This window comes from Sphaerodactylus townsendi, linkage group LG04, assembly GCF_021028975.2.
Source record: "Sphaerodactylus townsendi isolate TG3544 linkage group LG04, MPM_Stown_v2.3, whole genome shotgun sequence".
Taxonomy (NCBI): domain Eukaryota; kingdom Metazoa; phylum Chordata; class Lepidosauria; order Squamata; family Sphaerodactylidae; genus Sphaerodactylus; species Sphaerodactylus townsendi.
Window position 1 is genome coordinate 19,353,416 of NC_059428.1, and position 15,648 is coordinate 19,369,063.

Below are 15,648 nucleotides of genomic sequence, written 5' to 3' on the forward strand. Positions count from 1 at the left end.
TGTCTGTCTGTTTGTTTGTCTGTTTGTTTGTTTGTTTAGGAACCGCCCACCCCCGAAGGGCTCTGGGTGGAGTACATCAAACCATAGATCAAGAATGAAACACAATAAATAATTTAAAATCATACTAAGAACTCTATGAAAACATAGCAGCATTACATATATAGTGCAATAATGGTGCAATAATGGTGGCGTCCGGTCCCCAGGCTGGGAGGGGACAGACTGTGCTGAATAGCTGTTATATCGGGCATGCCAAAGATGGTAAAGAGTTCTTTACAGAAGACTCCTCCTATTAGTTTGAAACCATGAACTGGCTCTGAGTGTCTTTTGTTCTTAGCACACAGGCATGCCTTATAAGACCTGCTGTGTTTTGCCTCTGTGCACTCTGTAGTAATGAAAAGGTATCTCTTACCAGAGAGACATAGCAATACTGTAAATGAAGGAAATGTTACAAAAAAGCCACGTCTCTAGGGCCCCTTCCGCACATGCAGAATAATGCATTTTCAATCCACTTGCAATGCACTTTGGAGCTAGATTTTACTGTGCGGAATAGGAAAACTCACTTGATTAAAACTGCATTATTCTGCATGTACAGATGGGACTGTCTTCTAACTCCAGGTAATTCACATTCCTACCTCCAGTGTAGCCCTGGGATGTTGTTACCGCTGCTGCTCGGGTAACAATAAGTGATTTCAGCTCAGCAACGTAATGAGGCGCAGGAAGCCGACGTTCTTCAAGCAAAGGATTTTATTTGCAGGTGGTGGTCACAGCTCAGGCAGGAGAATCGCGCTCTTGCAACCCAGTGCAAGAACTTTTATTCCCAAACTTCAAAAGGGGCAAAGGGGCAGGGAAAAGGGGAGGTGAGGGGGCAAGTCCCTCACCAAACACCAATAAGAAAACAAACAACACAAAAGCAAGATACAGTTACCACTTCTGAATGGGATTACAAAATCCCGCTGTCAAACGTCTTCCCACGAGATCTCGCAATGGTGCTGAAGGGAGAGCAGATAAGGTCCATTCAGAAAATCCAGGTGGGCTTGTTGCCACACCCAGCTATCTCCTTTATCAGAAGGCTGTTTCCTTTAGTAATACCCTGAGGCTCCCGCCTCACATCGTTGCAACAAAGAAAAGTTCAAACTGTCCAATGGTGGTCCCTGTATGTCTTCCAACGGCTGGGGATCTCAGCGTGCTGGCAACAGATTTGATTTGCAAGTCCAAAGAAGGTCTTTGTCTTTGTTAAAGAGTCGGCTGGGTGTTGGTCTAAGCTGCATTCCAGAGCCAACTTTCTTGTCCTTTAATATCAGCCTTACAGGCTGCTGCTTTTGCTATCAGACACAAATTTCAAAAGATAACATTTCTAAACTTAAACATTAGGGAAACCTTAAGGGAGAAATACATATACTTATAGGCAAGACTTTCCTAAATTAACAATAACAAACCCTTAAATTAACTGGAGAACCTAGTCACACTAAAATCCTAACCAGCAGGCACATCATAAATTCAACTCTGAAGGGGCTTTTATTACATCCTAGAATGGCATAAACAAAAGGGAAACCATATATCATTGGCACAATTCACATGTTTGCAACCCTTGCAAGTCCCATGAAGGCTTCTGAGACACACAAGTCTCTGTGTCCCAGCATGGAGCCAGTGTAATCAGGCAACCTGACTCAGGAAAATATTTTGTTTATTTTCCTGGCGGTAACAATGTCTCACTGTGCAAGGAAATGCAGGATGTGTAACCATATATTAAACAAATAAACAGCTTGTCTTTCTGTGAAACTCTTGGGAGGAATTTCTGAAGGTTCAAGAATTCCTGGGAAAACAGTTTGAAAACCACTGGCATAACGGCACTATGAGAGGAAGCCTGAACCACACAGCTAAAACAAACAAAACAGTTCATAATTTTTTTCAAGTCATATTAGAAACTGGTTTATACGTGCAGGCAAACTCGTCCGTTTTAAATGTCGTAGTCTTGTGTCTTATTGACTTGGAAAATAAAATATTTTGTTAGGGACAGACAAACAACTTTCTGGTGGTTTCTTTCTTGACATGAGGTAATGCTTAGTCACTGCAGTTGTGCACTGAAGACTAGCATCTATTTAGCCAAGGAGTGCTTAAACCACCCCTTTGGACAACGATTTTTGTATTGATCTGTCTGCTGAGAAAATCCTGGGCATCTGAAAGGAGCGCAGTACATAACTATCTGTCTGTGAATGTTTATCTTGCCTTTTCTCCAGGGAGCTTGGGATAGCATGTATGGTTCCTGTCACACACACACACACACACACACACACACACACACACACACACACACACACACACACACACACACACACACACACACACACACACACACACACACACACACACTTTATTAAGAACAAGCCAGCTGGATCAGACCAGAGTCCATCTAGTCCAGCTCTCTGCTACTCGCAGTGGCCCACCAAGTGCCATTGGGAGCCTCACGTGCAGGATGTGAAAACAAGGGCCTTCTGCGGTTGTTGCTCCCGAGCACCTGGACTGTTAAGGCATTTGCAATCTCAGATCAAAGAGGATCAAGTAGCCATATGGTAGCCATAAATCGACTTCTCCTCCATAAATCTGTCCAAGCCCCTTTTAAAGCTATCCAGGTTAGTGGCCATCACCACCAACTGTGACAGCATATTCCAAACACCAATCACACGTTGTGTGAAGAAGTGTTTCCTTTTATTAGTCCTAATTCTTCCCCCCAGCATTTTCAATGTATGCCCTCTGGTTCTAGTATTGTGAGAAAGAGAGAAAAATGTCTCTCTGTCAACATTTTCTACCCCATGCGTAATTTTGTACACTTCTTCAATCATATCTCCCCTCAGACGTCTCCTCTCCAAACTAAAGAGTCCCAAACGCTGCAGCCTCTCCTCATAAGGAAGGTGCTCCAGTCCTCAATCATCCTCGTTGCCCTTCTCTTTATTCTTCTAAAGACTGGAAACAGGAGAGTTAAGAGTAGTTTGACAGATATTTTGCTTCTCCTTGTGTATACAGTTATTGCTACAATCCCACTGTTATCTTTAGTTCAAAGATTTTGTAGGTTTTTGAAACCATGGAATACGATCATCAATACTCCTTTCAAATGGCTTTCACCTCAGATGTGTGTGCATGCGCATGTCCTTTATTGCTTCTGAAAACCCTGCGAAATTCCCCAGTCCAAATATGGCCAGGTTAGTCTACAGAAACCCAGTGTATTGCTAAATTGTTGGTTTTTTTAATGTATTTTTAAATGTATCTTAGCAGGAAGCATGATATAACCTTGCCTCATCGGAACTTGGATGCTAAGTAGGCTCGTTACTTGGAAGGGAGACCACTACGGCAGGCTCTGCAGAGGACGGAAATGGCAAACCACCTCTGAACATCTCTGGCCTTGGAAACTTGTTGCATAGGTTGGCTGCAACTTGATGGTGCTTTACACACATATGTATATTAGCGGTGCTTTCAATTGTTTTGACAACGTGTTTGTCAGTTGTAATAGTTTGTTGGTTTTAATTCAAAATATGATCTTATTATTTATGGTTTAATTTGTTAAGTCAACATGGTTTCCCCTGCCCCCAGGTCCTGTTCCTGCAGCCACTCAGACTGGCAGCACTAGAAACTTTTTCTAAAAAAAAAACCTGGCAGCATCATGTGTGCCTTCATGTCACTTCCAGTGAAAAACCCAGAAGTGACAAATAATAGCTCTAGAGATCACTGGAAACTCTCTGGTAAAACCATAGAGTTTTCAATGATTCTTAGAGCCGCCCTATGTTATTTCTGGGTTTTCACTGGAAGGGATGTAAATGCACATGTGACATCACAGCTCTTCTCATGTCTTCATCGGCAAACCTCTTGTCAGTTGCCAGGGACAGCCTGGCAGTAGTGGCGTATCTTCCATGGGGCCAGGTGTGGACAAATGCCCTGGGCACGTTCGGTCATGTGGGGGTGTGGACAAATGCCCCTCCCCCTTACCCCCTCAGCCGGCCCCAGCCCCGCCAGGCCGCTTCTTCAGCCAGTGGAGACAACCTAGCAGAGCCACCACAGAGCACTCTTCAGCCCGCCTCGCCCCGTCAGACCCGGTGAAGGTCGTAGCCGAGTGCCCCCCAGCCCTATCCCCCGGCCCCATCCCAGGTGCCATTTCCCCCCACTACACCTCTGCCCGTCAACCTAATGTAGTGTAAAGTTTCTTTGCAGTCTCCTGTTCGTGATAATCAAATTCCCTCTTAAATGGGAAGAAATGGCATCTGTAACGAACTTGCCCCACCCTGAAGGGCTGGCGTACAGCAGGCCTAGTGAAGAAGGCCTTAGCAACAGCCAGAGTGAAGAAAAAGGCTCCACAAGCAAAGAACCCACCTGATTGGTTGGAAAAGGTCCAATGGCCAAAGCTAGTGGGAGCTAGAGTGCTTGCAGCACTTAGAGTGAGGTCAGTTCTAATCGGAGTCTGTCAGAGAGCAGAGCAGAGTCTGGCAGAGAGGAGTCTGTCAGCTCTGGAAGAGAAGGATTCTGACTCAGCTGTGTCAGCTGTCAGGATTCAGATAACTCTACGAGCGGAGGAGGCTTGCTAGAGGGTGGAGGCCCTGAGGCTGGCGGAAAGGGACCTGCCGGCCAGAGGCTTGTCAGTAGACCAGACCCAGGAGTCTGTCCTGCCCAGTTCAACACCAGTCTTGGGAGGCCCAGTCCAGTGGCAGTTTGGCCAGTTTGGGACAGTGGGAGAGGGAGGCTTGTATGCCAGAATCTCACAGGGCACAGACTGGGTGTGTGTTGATTCAGTGGGGTGAGGTACAGCAAAAGACTAGAGTCTGTCAGTAAAGGAGGTTGATGTTTTAAAGAAAAACCTTTCTCTGAAGAGACACCTGCATGTGTCAGTGTGCGTGTGAAACTAAAGTGCCAACAACGTCTCTGAAACCTAAGTGAAAAGAACCTCTCTGTAACCGCCAAGTGTTAGTACCTCTCTGAGCCAATTTTAAAGAAGCCTTTCTTTTGTTTTAAAAATAAATTTCAATTACCGTGTTCAAACTCCCTCGTGCCTGTGAGAGTCTCTCTGTGTGTGTCTTTAGAGTGGGTGACTGGCTAGAAACCCCAGCCATGAGGAGTTCCCTCCAAAACAGTTAAAGGGACTCTGAAGTAATTTCCCCTCAAGTCAGAGTGGGAGAGAGGTGGGAATCTTTAAAGCCTCGGTGTCTAGTAACAGTGTGGGGTTATCTGAATTAAATGCTGGCAGCGAAAAGTTACTTAAAAGGAAGGTTCCTGAAAACAGCTACCAGGAATCCTTTCTACCAGAAGCTTCGATCCGTTACAGCATCGCTTTTTGCTGTGTTCTTTTCTAAATCCCTTCGAACATCATAACAAAACGTGCAGCAAGCATTATTTGTGCAATGCACATTTTCAGAGTAATTACCACTAATGAATATATGCGCACGTTTTATGGAGCAATAAGTACTAATTAAGCAAAAGCCAAAACAAAATGCAGGCTCAGGCATTTAAGAGAAGTGCAATACAGTTATTGCTGAGACAGCACTAAACCCACCGACAAAGATTATGGTCTGTGGTAACTGATTTGATTTAAGAGATTACGTTAACACTGGAGTTTATTGCACGCACACAAAAAATCACATGAGTCCTTCCTTAAAGTCAAATGATGACTACAGTGATGTGAATAGCTTTTTATTACAGTACCTCTACTCCTGTATTCCAAGCACAATGGATCTGACCTTCCAGCCCCCGGCAGCAACTAGCAGGGACTTGATACCCTTTCTTGAGAATTACAGAGATCAGATTCTAGATAAAATAGCAGGATTGCAGCATGGACTGGACTCTATGGCATTTTACCAGCTGAGATCCATCCAGATCCCACCCTTCTCAAGCCCTACTCCCAAAACTCCAGGAATTTCACAACTCAGAGTTGGCAACCCTGCCTGTATGGCATACCATAGATTCTACCCTCCGAAGCTGCTGTTTCCTTCAATAGAATTGATGCCTGTAGTCTGGAGACCAGTTTTAACTCTGGAGGAGCTCCAGGCCCCACCTGGAGGTTGGCAATCACACTTTAAGGAGGATAGTCAAGGCCCATTTTGATTGGCAGGCTTTTGGTTTGGGTTTGGTTTTGGAGCAGCAGGTTTTGGTTTTGGAGCAGCAGTGGCGTGGGAGGTTAAGAGCTCGTGTATCTAATCTGGAGGAACCGGGCTTGATTCCCCGCTCTGCCGCCTGAGCTGTGGAGGCTTATCTGGGGAATTCAGATTAGCCTGTGCGCTCCCACACACGCCAGCTGGGTGACCTTGGGCTAGTCACAGCTTCTCGGAGCTCTCTCAGCCCCACCCACCTCGCAGGGTGTTTGTTGTGAGGGGGGAAGGGCAAGGAGATTGTAAGCCCCTTTGAGTCTCCTGCAGGAGAGAAAGGGGGGATATAAATCCAAACTCTTCTTCTTCTCTTCTGAACATAAGAACATAAGATTGTGAACATAAGATCTTCTAAGCTGGGGTGGCATAGTGATTGGGTTACTAAGGCTTCTGATCCATGCCGGATATTTTATGCTATCTCATTTGTTATGCTATCTTGGTATCGTGGCCAAAAAAGTTTTTCTCACTGTGGCTGCTGATAGTTGACCTCAGCAGGGGTATGGCCCCTTCCGCCCATGCAGAATAATGCACTTTCAATCCACTTGGCAGCTGTGTGGAATAATAGCCAAATCCACTTGCAAACAGTTGTGAAAGTGGATTGAAAGGGCATTATTCTGCATGGGCGGCAGAGCCAGGACTTAACGGGATGAGTGGATTTTTATGTTCTTTGTTCTGACGTGCGTGTGGAACTTCATTCTACTGTACGACGCCGGGAAAGCATATTTTATAGCTAATATTTTTTCAATCAGCCTATGAACAATTCAATTAACCTGAGCTCATCAGGACATGTAGCTGCACAATCCTGTGGCCCGTTTAAGACCGCAACCCTTTCAGACCCTCCGGAGGACTGAGAAAAAGCATCCCAATTTATAAAACAAAACCACGCTTTCTTCACTGTCTTAGCCAGAGGGGCAAATTTCACTTTGTCCCTCCGAGCCTGGCAGGAGACCTCGTTGGCATAGCAACTTCCCCCCTCCCATGGGCCTTACTTTGTTTGCACAAATTTTTGGGACTTCCCCAAATTGGTGGCTTTTAGAGGTGGAGCTTGGATGTGTCTTTGATTTGGGGAAGCTGTTGACCAGGAGAGGTGTCAGTTGTTGTCTGGCGAGGTGCCTGAGTCACGGTCCCAAATGCCGTCCCTGAAGCAAGCGCTGACTTGTATAATCCTGTGGGGTTTTGTTTTAGGCAAAGCCACCAACCGAGTTTACTTCCTTGGAATTGTGGAAGAGTACTGGGATTATGCTCCGACCGGGATGGATCTGATCACAGGGGAAAACCTGACAGAGAATGAGTAAGTCGAAGCCGGACTCTGCTTATGTTGCTTTGGGGTTGTTGTTGTTTTTTGGTGTAACATCAGTTTTGCAACAGAGATGTAGCTTTGACTCTGTGGCTTCCAGATTGGCTGAGTTATTTTCCCCCAGCCCCCGGGAAGGCGATTTCTGTTAAACAGAAATGCTTAAAATGAATGAGACTGCATGCTGACGAAAAATGTGGGTTGTTTCAAATGCTTGCCCTTGATGTTTGCATTGTATGTATTCAAGACATGTTTCTTTCACATTTCCAGCTACGGCAATATTCCCAGTAACAAGATAATTAAACAATGCACACTCACAAAATAGCAAGTAACTTTTGGAGTTACTCTGAACCCTTCATCAGGATGTGTGTGTGAAGGTGGAGGGAGAGGAGAGAGATTTGTTTATTTAAGTTATTTACTTACAGATACTCGCAGAGACGTGATGGATTAACCCCAAGTCTGGATGAGTCATAAGGAACACAGGAGATCCTTCAGACTTCATTGAATTACATGTTGCTGTATGCAAAACAGATTTCAAGATAACCCCAAAACGTGCAGTAGTAAAACAAAAACAGACCACTTTCAGTTTCTCCGCAGTGCTAATCGGTGCACAGGGAGGAGGAAAAGATGCGATAGTCATCTTAACAAAAGTGGGGGTTAATTGTAGGCAATGTCCTAGGGCAGTGGTGGCGAACCTATGGCACGGGTGCCAGAGGTGGCACTCAGAGCCCTCTCTGTGGGCACGTGAAAACAGTCACACACACACACACACACACACACATCTAGGTTTGCCTGGGCTGCTGGGCTCGATTATTAGCATTAAACCTAAGACCTAGTTTTGGGGAAGCAGCGTAGGTAACCCCACTGATTTTCAGGCGAAGAACTAAAGTGCGATCCTTTACCTGGGAGTAAGCTCGGTTGCTGGCAATGGGGCTTGCTTCTGAGTAAACCCTCCTAGGGTTGTGATTCACCCATTGGAAGAGTTGCACGGTTGCTTCAAAGCAAAGCCACTGACTACCACCAAGCTTACTCCCAAGTAACACACGCCTCAGAGCCAACCGTTTTTAAAAAAATTGAAACCTCAGCATTCAGGTTAAATTGCCGTGTTGACACTTTGCGATAAATAAGTGGGTTTTGGGTTGCAATTTGGGCACTCGGTCTTGAAAAGGTTCGCCATCACTGTCCTAGGGAGAGTTAATAGAAGTCATGGTGTTGCTTGTGTGTTGCAGCTGATTTATGGTGACCCTGTAGGGTTTTCAAGACAAGAGGCTAATAGTGGTGGTTTCCCCACTGTTTTCCTCTGCATAGGGGCCCTGGTATGCTTTAGTGGTCTTTTATCCAGTTACTAACCAGGGCAAACTCTGCTTAGCTTCTGAGTTCTGGTGAGATCAGGCTAGGCTGGGTCATCCAGGTCAGGTTAGGGTTAGCCATATTTAGGATCACCATTTTAAGGTGGCGTAGTGGTTAAGTGCTTGCACTGCCACTCACACGGTCAGGAGTTCAAGCCCCCTGTGGGTCAGATATCCTGGCAGCTGGCTCATGGTCAACTCAGCCATCCATCCATTTCTTGGTCAGTAAATGAGTACCTAGCTCATAGCTAGGGGGTAAAGAATAGCCGGGGAAAGCAATGGCAAACTACCCCACAAAAGCCTATAAAATCACTGCTCGCAGTGGTACCCCAGGGTCGGACACGACTGAAGGGCAAACTTTACCTTTTTAGGATCAAGTTTATAATGCTCAAGTAAAATACACGACTGTTTTCCCTTTTCTTTTTTTGAGGGGCGGTTATAGTGCTTAAGTAAACTAGCATCTTTTATCCTTTTTCGGTTAGCTCTGCATTCACATTGGAACGCTGCTGTGTATAAAAAGAGTACTAGAGCCAGTTGTGGTGCAGTAGTTAGAGCGTCAGACTGGACAATGATGGCAAATCTCTGACACTCGTGTGTCAAAGGTGACATGCCATGACATTTTGGGTGACACGTTCACTAACCCCTGACAACAATTATTCTCCCTGTTTCAGTCTGAGTCATTCTTGTAATTATTTCACATTTCTTTAGATCAGCGATGGCGAACCTTTTCAAGACCGAGTGCCCAAATTGCAACCCAAAACCCGCTTATTTATAGCAAAGTGCCAACACGGCAATTTAACCTGAATACTGAGGTTTTAGTTTAGAAAAAATGGTTGGCTCCGAGGCGTGCGTTACTCAGGAGTAAGCTTGGTGGTAGTTGGTGGCTTTGCTATGGAGCAACCGTGCAACTCTTCCAACGGGTGAGGAGGGTTTACTCAGAAGCAAGCCCCATTGCCAGCAATCAAGCTTACTCCCAGGTAAAGGATCACACTTTAGACTTTAGCTCTTTGCATGAAAATCAGTGGGGTTTAACAGTGCTTAACAGGGTGACCTACACTGCTTCCCCAAAATTAGGTCTTAGGTTTAATGCTAATAATCAAGCCCAGCGGCCCAGGCCAGCCTAGATGTGAGGGGGGCACTCTATGCGTGCCCACAGAGAGGGCTCTGAGTGCTACCTCTGGCACCTGTGCCATAGGTTCGCCACCACTGCTTTAGATAATACATAGCACTACATATGATTGGACTGTATTTCTTAAAATAAATGAATTTGTAAAGAATCGTTTCTTTTTTGTAGGAGTGAGGGGAGGGTGACACACCAGCAGAGTCAAGTTAGGCATTTTCTGAATTTTTTGACATATGGAGCCCAAAAGGTTCCCCATGACTGAACTAGGATCTAGGGGTCGCAGGTTTGAATCTCTACTCTGCCATGGAAGTTGGCTGGGCGACCTGTGGACCAGTCACACATTTTCAGTCAACATAAATGACCTTACAAGGTTTGTGAGGATAAAATTGAAAAGGGGGGAATAATGTAATCCGCTTTGGGTCCAATCTGAAAAGAATGACAGAGTATAAATGAAGTAAATAAATAAAGTTCACATGTTTAGTTATATACTATTTCTCCATTCATCCATATGTGCTTGAATCAGGGGAGAAGTGTAAAAAATGACTGTGAGAAAAGGCCTAAGGCCCCTTCCGCTCAGTCCAGGTAGAGAGGGGTTGTAGTTGGGCTAAAGTAACCCGCTCTACTGTTTTCCCATTCGCATTCCTCTGTGCAGGCAGCGACCAGAGCCCGCAGTAACAATGCCGGTTGCTGTCACGCATTCACACGGAGACATAGGGTGGGTGGGTGTTCCTTACCTCCCTCACTGCGTAGCTACGCAGGCAGGCTGGCATGGACCCTAACAGCCATGCTGACTTCTTGTGATGCCACGAGATGTTCCTGTGATGCCGCATGGCTACGCAGCTATGAGGTGGGGACCTTTTAAAAATGGGAAGTGTGGCTGAGGAAAATGTTTCACACGTGAGCAGCTGCAATCCATGTTAAAACTAAAGAATCATGGATAGCACGGTTCTTGTTTTTTTGGGGGAAACACGGGGCAGTTTTTTTGGGGGGAAACATGGGGCAGACTTGTGCTAGGGGCGGGAACCATGCAAAGTTCCCCCCCCCCAAATGGGTTTTTTAGCATTTTTAACCCATGCTTATTGGCCTGTGCAGAAGAAGAAGAAGAGTTTGGATTTATATCCCCCCTTTCTCTCCTGTAGGAGACTCAAAGGGGTTTATAATCTCCTTGCCCTTCCCCCCTCACAACAAACACCCTGTGAGGTAGGTGGGGCTGAGAGAGCTCTGAGAAGCTGTGACTAGCCCAAGGTCACCCAGCTGGCGTGTGTGGGAGTGTACAAGCTAATCTGAATCCCCCAGATAAGGCTCCACAGCTCAGGCGGCAGAGCGGGGAATCAAACCCGGTTCCTCCAGATTAGATATATGAGCTCTTAATCTCTACGCCATTGCTGTTCCTTAGAAGGGGTCTAAGTGTTCCTACATGGAGTACTCCAGTTGAAGCTGGCTGGCAGTTGAGGCTGGACTTGCACTATTAAAATCCCTGATTATAAACAGCAGAGATTAGTTTTTTGGTGTATATCATGAATTGAATGCCAAATCAAAGGAGTGGGAACTCTCAAAAACAATATATTTTCAGCATTGCTTCATTGCATCTATTGTAGAAAATTTTTCATTCTTCAAGTCCTTGAGCACGTGCAGATAACTGAAAAGGAAAATATCGATTTTAAGAAGAGGCTGCCACTGGTGTTAAGAGTATATGCAATGTTAAAAGTCTGCAATAATATGGATTGTGAAGGTTCAAACTCAGTCAGTTCTGATGCCTTGGACTGAATAGACTTGGAGTGCTGAATCTCTGAGTTATCTACTTAAACTTTGTTGGTTTTTAAAATTGTTGTTTATTAGTATTTAAATTATTTGCTTCTGGTTTTCACTGAGAGGGTTGTAGTGTTGAGCAGAGCAAATTCTTAGGATTCCAAAGACTAATGTGGAAAATCAAACCTCTTGGCCAGATGTTAGGCATTCGCTTCTGTGGTGATTGGAGTTAAGCAAGGTAAGTTAGTGGAATGGGAACACTGAAATGACTCAAAATGTTTACTCTGCTTTCTCACTGTAATTATGCATTTGTTCATAGTGGTTTTGTTCTTCTCTCCAGGAGGTGATGTTTGCTTATTTTTTTCTTGTAGGCAACATTTATTTCTATCATGCTATCCTGAGACTCCCCACCTTCTTTTTTCATAGCTTTAAAAAATTTTCTCAACATAGGCGGATTCCACATGGACCAAGAACAGCGGTGTAAAAACAGTGTAAACCCTTGTACACTATTTTAAACCTTTTTCACGCCATTTTCACACCACCTTTTTTGGCTAAGGTGACCAGATGACCCGCTTTTGGCGGGACAGTCCCGCCTTACACCAATCTGTCCCACATCCCGCGGGGTTTTGTACCTGCCCCAATTTTGCATTCTGGGACACTCCCGTTTCCCGCCCTGTCACAGGGTGGGAAACAGGGTAGCGCCCCAGAAGTCAGTGCGGCAGCCTCCGCGCGCGCACCCACCCCCCATCCCAGTTTTAAAATCTGGTCACCTTATTTTTGGCCCATGCGGAATCCGCCATACACAGGAACAAAAAACAAAAAAAACCCCATAAACACTTTCACGCCATCACATCGTCAATGCAAAACAAGAACATGAAATACAGAAAAGGAAAATAACCAAATAGTGACTTCCCGCTATCTCATTATTGCATTCTAATCCATTCTAGGTTCATGTGTCTAATTAAAGTGAAACAATTTATCAGTTACACACTTTGTTATTTCTAGTTTTCTTTTAAATCTCAAATCCTGCAATTATTTCTCTTCTACAGTATTTTTTTCAATATGTGGTCTGTAAAAGGTTTCCAGTTTTCTACAAACTTCTCTGTATTACTGTCCTTTAATAAGGTTGTTAATGTTGCTATTTCTGAATATTCTGTGACCTTCTGTATCCAACCTTCCTGGGTATATTTTCCTCTTTCTATTTCTGGGTGTACAATGTCCTTGCAGCCATACACATATACATGAAAAGCAGTCGGAATTGATTTGGGCACACCTTCTTTAACTGGTTGACTGGTTGATTGTATCCAAAGAGAGCTTGTTATTGGATCCACTTCCTCTTGGAGAGAAGTGTCAAATGAAGTGCCTCAGGAATTTGTCCAGGGCCCTGTGTTGTTCAACATCTTGATAAATGACTCGGATTCAGGAACAGAGGGGGTCCTCATTAAATTTGCAGCAGGTACTAAATTGGGAGGGGTAGCAAATACAGCAGAAGAACATCAAGATATAGGATAATCTTGTCAGGCTGGAAAACCGGGCTACAATGAACAAAATGAATTTCAACATATAACCGTAAAGTTTTGCCTTTAGGTAGGATAAATCAAATTCATAATTATAGGATGGGGAAGACCTGTCTTGGCAGTGCTACATGCAAAAGGGATGTAGGAATCGGGCAGCCCAATCCAGATGTGGAGAGAGCTCTGAAGGAGCTTTGCGCAGTGCAGAAAGGAGTAGAAAATAGTCCCAAAGGATTATGAGCAGGCAGGCGAGTGAGCAGTGAGTTGTGGGCCAATGTGGGAGGTCATCGGCGGGCCTGGATTGGTGTTTGGGCCAGAGGAAGAGGGGGAGGGGGAAGGGAAGGGAAGGCTATCGCAGGCCTGGTGGGAGACCCGCAGCTCGCTTGTGAGGGGAAAACTGCACGTCTACCAACGTTCCCTCTTCTATAAGGCAGTTCAGGAAGTGGCAGTAGATGAATTCAAAATTCTCCTGAGATCTTTTGGTAAGACAGAGTATATTGATTGCATTAACCCTATGTAATCTACCTTCAGCCATAGTGAGAATGGTGAACTGTAAATGAAGTACATAAATCAGGTTCCTTGGAATAGTTTAAAAACTCCTAGACTAGATGAAAGTTATGGCCCTCCAGATATTCATGGTTCTTTCTTTCTTTCTTTCTTTCTTTCTTTCTTTCTTTCTTTCTTTCTTTCTTTCTTTCTTTCTTTCTTTCTTTCTTTCTTTCTTTCTTTCTTTCTTTCTTTCTTTCTTTCTTTCTTTCTTTCTTTCTTTCTTTCTTTCTTTCTTTCTGCTTTATTTATCATATTTTTATCCTGCCCTTTCCCTGAGGGGCTCAGGGTAGGTTACAACAGATTAAAACACACTAAAACTGTTGGCAGGGGCTGATGGGAATCATAGTTCAAGAACAGGGATGTAGGTATAGATTTTTTATGAGGGGGGTTCGGGGTTGGGCCACACCCCCACCCACCCCAGGGCATGGCCATGGCCATGCCTCCCCAAGCCCCGCCCCTAGCCTAGCGCTTATAAAACGGCTCTCTGAGGCCGGGGATGGCAGACTCCCCTGCCCTGCCCTGCCCTGCCCTGCCCTGCCCTGCCCTGCCCTGCCCTGCCCTGCCCTGCCCTGCCCTCCAGGCAGAGGCATAGAGGGAAAATGGAGCCTGGTGCAAAATCTGAGTCGCCCCCCCCCACCCCCCCGGGGCAGCCGTTGTGATGCTGGAATCCACCCCCAAACAGCATCACTTTCAATGGTGTTTAAACTAGAGAACCCAAATTCTCCTTTTAAATCCACCCAGCAAAGGAGAATCTAAAGGTCCCTAGTTAAGCAGCTTTCTTGAAAGATGATACTGTTTTGAAGATGAATTATCCCCCACCCTGAAACAGCATCACTTTCAATGTGGCGTAGTGTACAATGTAAGAGCAGGTGCACTCTAATCTGGAGGAACCGGGTTTGATTCCCTGCTCTGCCGCTTGAGCTGTAGAGGCTTATCTGGGGAATTCAGATTAGCCTGTGCACTCCCACACACACCAGCTGGGTGACCTTGGCCTAGTCACAGCTTTTTGGAGCTCTCTCAGCCCCACCCACCTCACAAGGTGTTTGTTGGCCGAGGGGAAGGAACCCCAAGAGAGAATTGTAACCCCCTTTAGGAGTCTCCTGGGGAGAGAAAGGGGGGATATAAATCCAAACTCTTCTTCTTCTAAACGCCTTTGGGGACCTCAGAATCTCCTTTAAAAATCCATGCGAAGGGGTGTGGATTTAAAAGGAAGAATCTAGAGAGAGGCCCACAGGGGAGGTGCCTGCTGTCAGGGGTGCAATTGTTAAGCTAGAAGCACCAAACTTTCAGGGTATCTTTAGGAGTCTCTCCTAATGATACCACCAAGGTTTTGTGAAGTTTGGTTCAGGGGGTCCAAAGTTATGGACCCTCAAAAATGTAGCCTTCATCTTCTATTAGCTCCCATTGGAAACAGTGGGGGATGGGGCACCCCCTTTGGTAGTCCATAGCTTTGGACCCCCTGGACCAAACTTCACAAAACCTGGGTGGTATCGATAAGAGACTCTCCTGATAATATATCCCAGGTTTGGTGAAGTTCGGTTCAGGGTGTCCAAAGTTATGGACCCTCAAAGATGTAGCCTTCATCTTCTATTAGCTCCCATTGGAAATAATGGAGGATGGGGGCACCCCCTTTGGGAGTCCATAACTTTGGACCTCCTGGACCAAACTTCACAAAGCCTGGGTGGTATCGATAAGAGACTCTCCTGATAATATATCCCAGGTTTGGTGAAGTTTGGCTCAGGGGGTCCAAAGTTATGGACCCTCAAAGGTGTAGCCCCATCTTCTGTTAGCTCCCATTGGAAACAATGGAGGATGGGGGCACCCCCTTTGGGAGTCCATAACTTTGGACCCCCTGAACCAAACCTCACCAAACCCGGGGATTATCATCAGGAGAGCCCCCCAAACAATCCCTGCTAGCCCAAACAATGCGCCCCCTGCAGGCCAAAAA

At 45.5% G+C, this 15,648-nt stretch overlaps 1 protein-coding gene across 1 annotated transcript in view; it reads left to right on the forward strand.

The window, feature by feature from the left end:
* The first annotated feature begins 7,125 nt into the window (after positions 1-7,125).
* HEPHL1 (hephaestin like 1) overlaps positions 7,126-15,648 on the forward strand; it is a 55,511-nt gene continuing 46,988 nt past the window's right edge. The window contains exon 1 of the mRNA XM_048494266.1: positions 7,126-7,413. Coding sequence (XP_048350223.1) covers positions 7,253-7,413 — 161 coding nt within the window. The 5' untranslated portion in view covers positions 7,126-7,252. The remainder of the gene's footprint in view (positions 7,414-15,648) is intronic.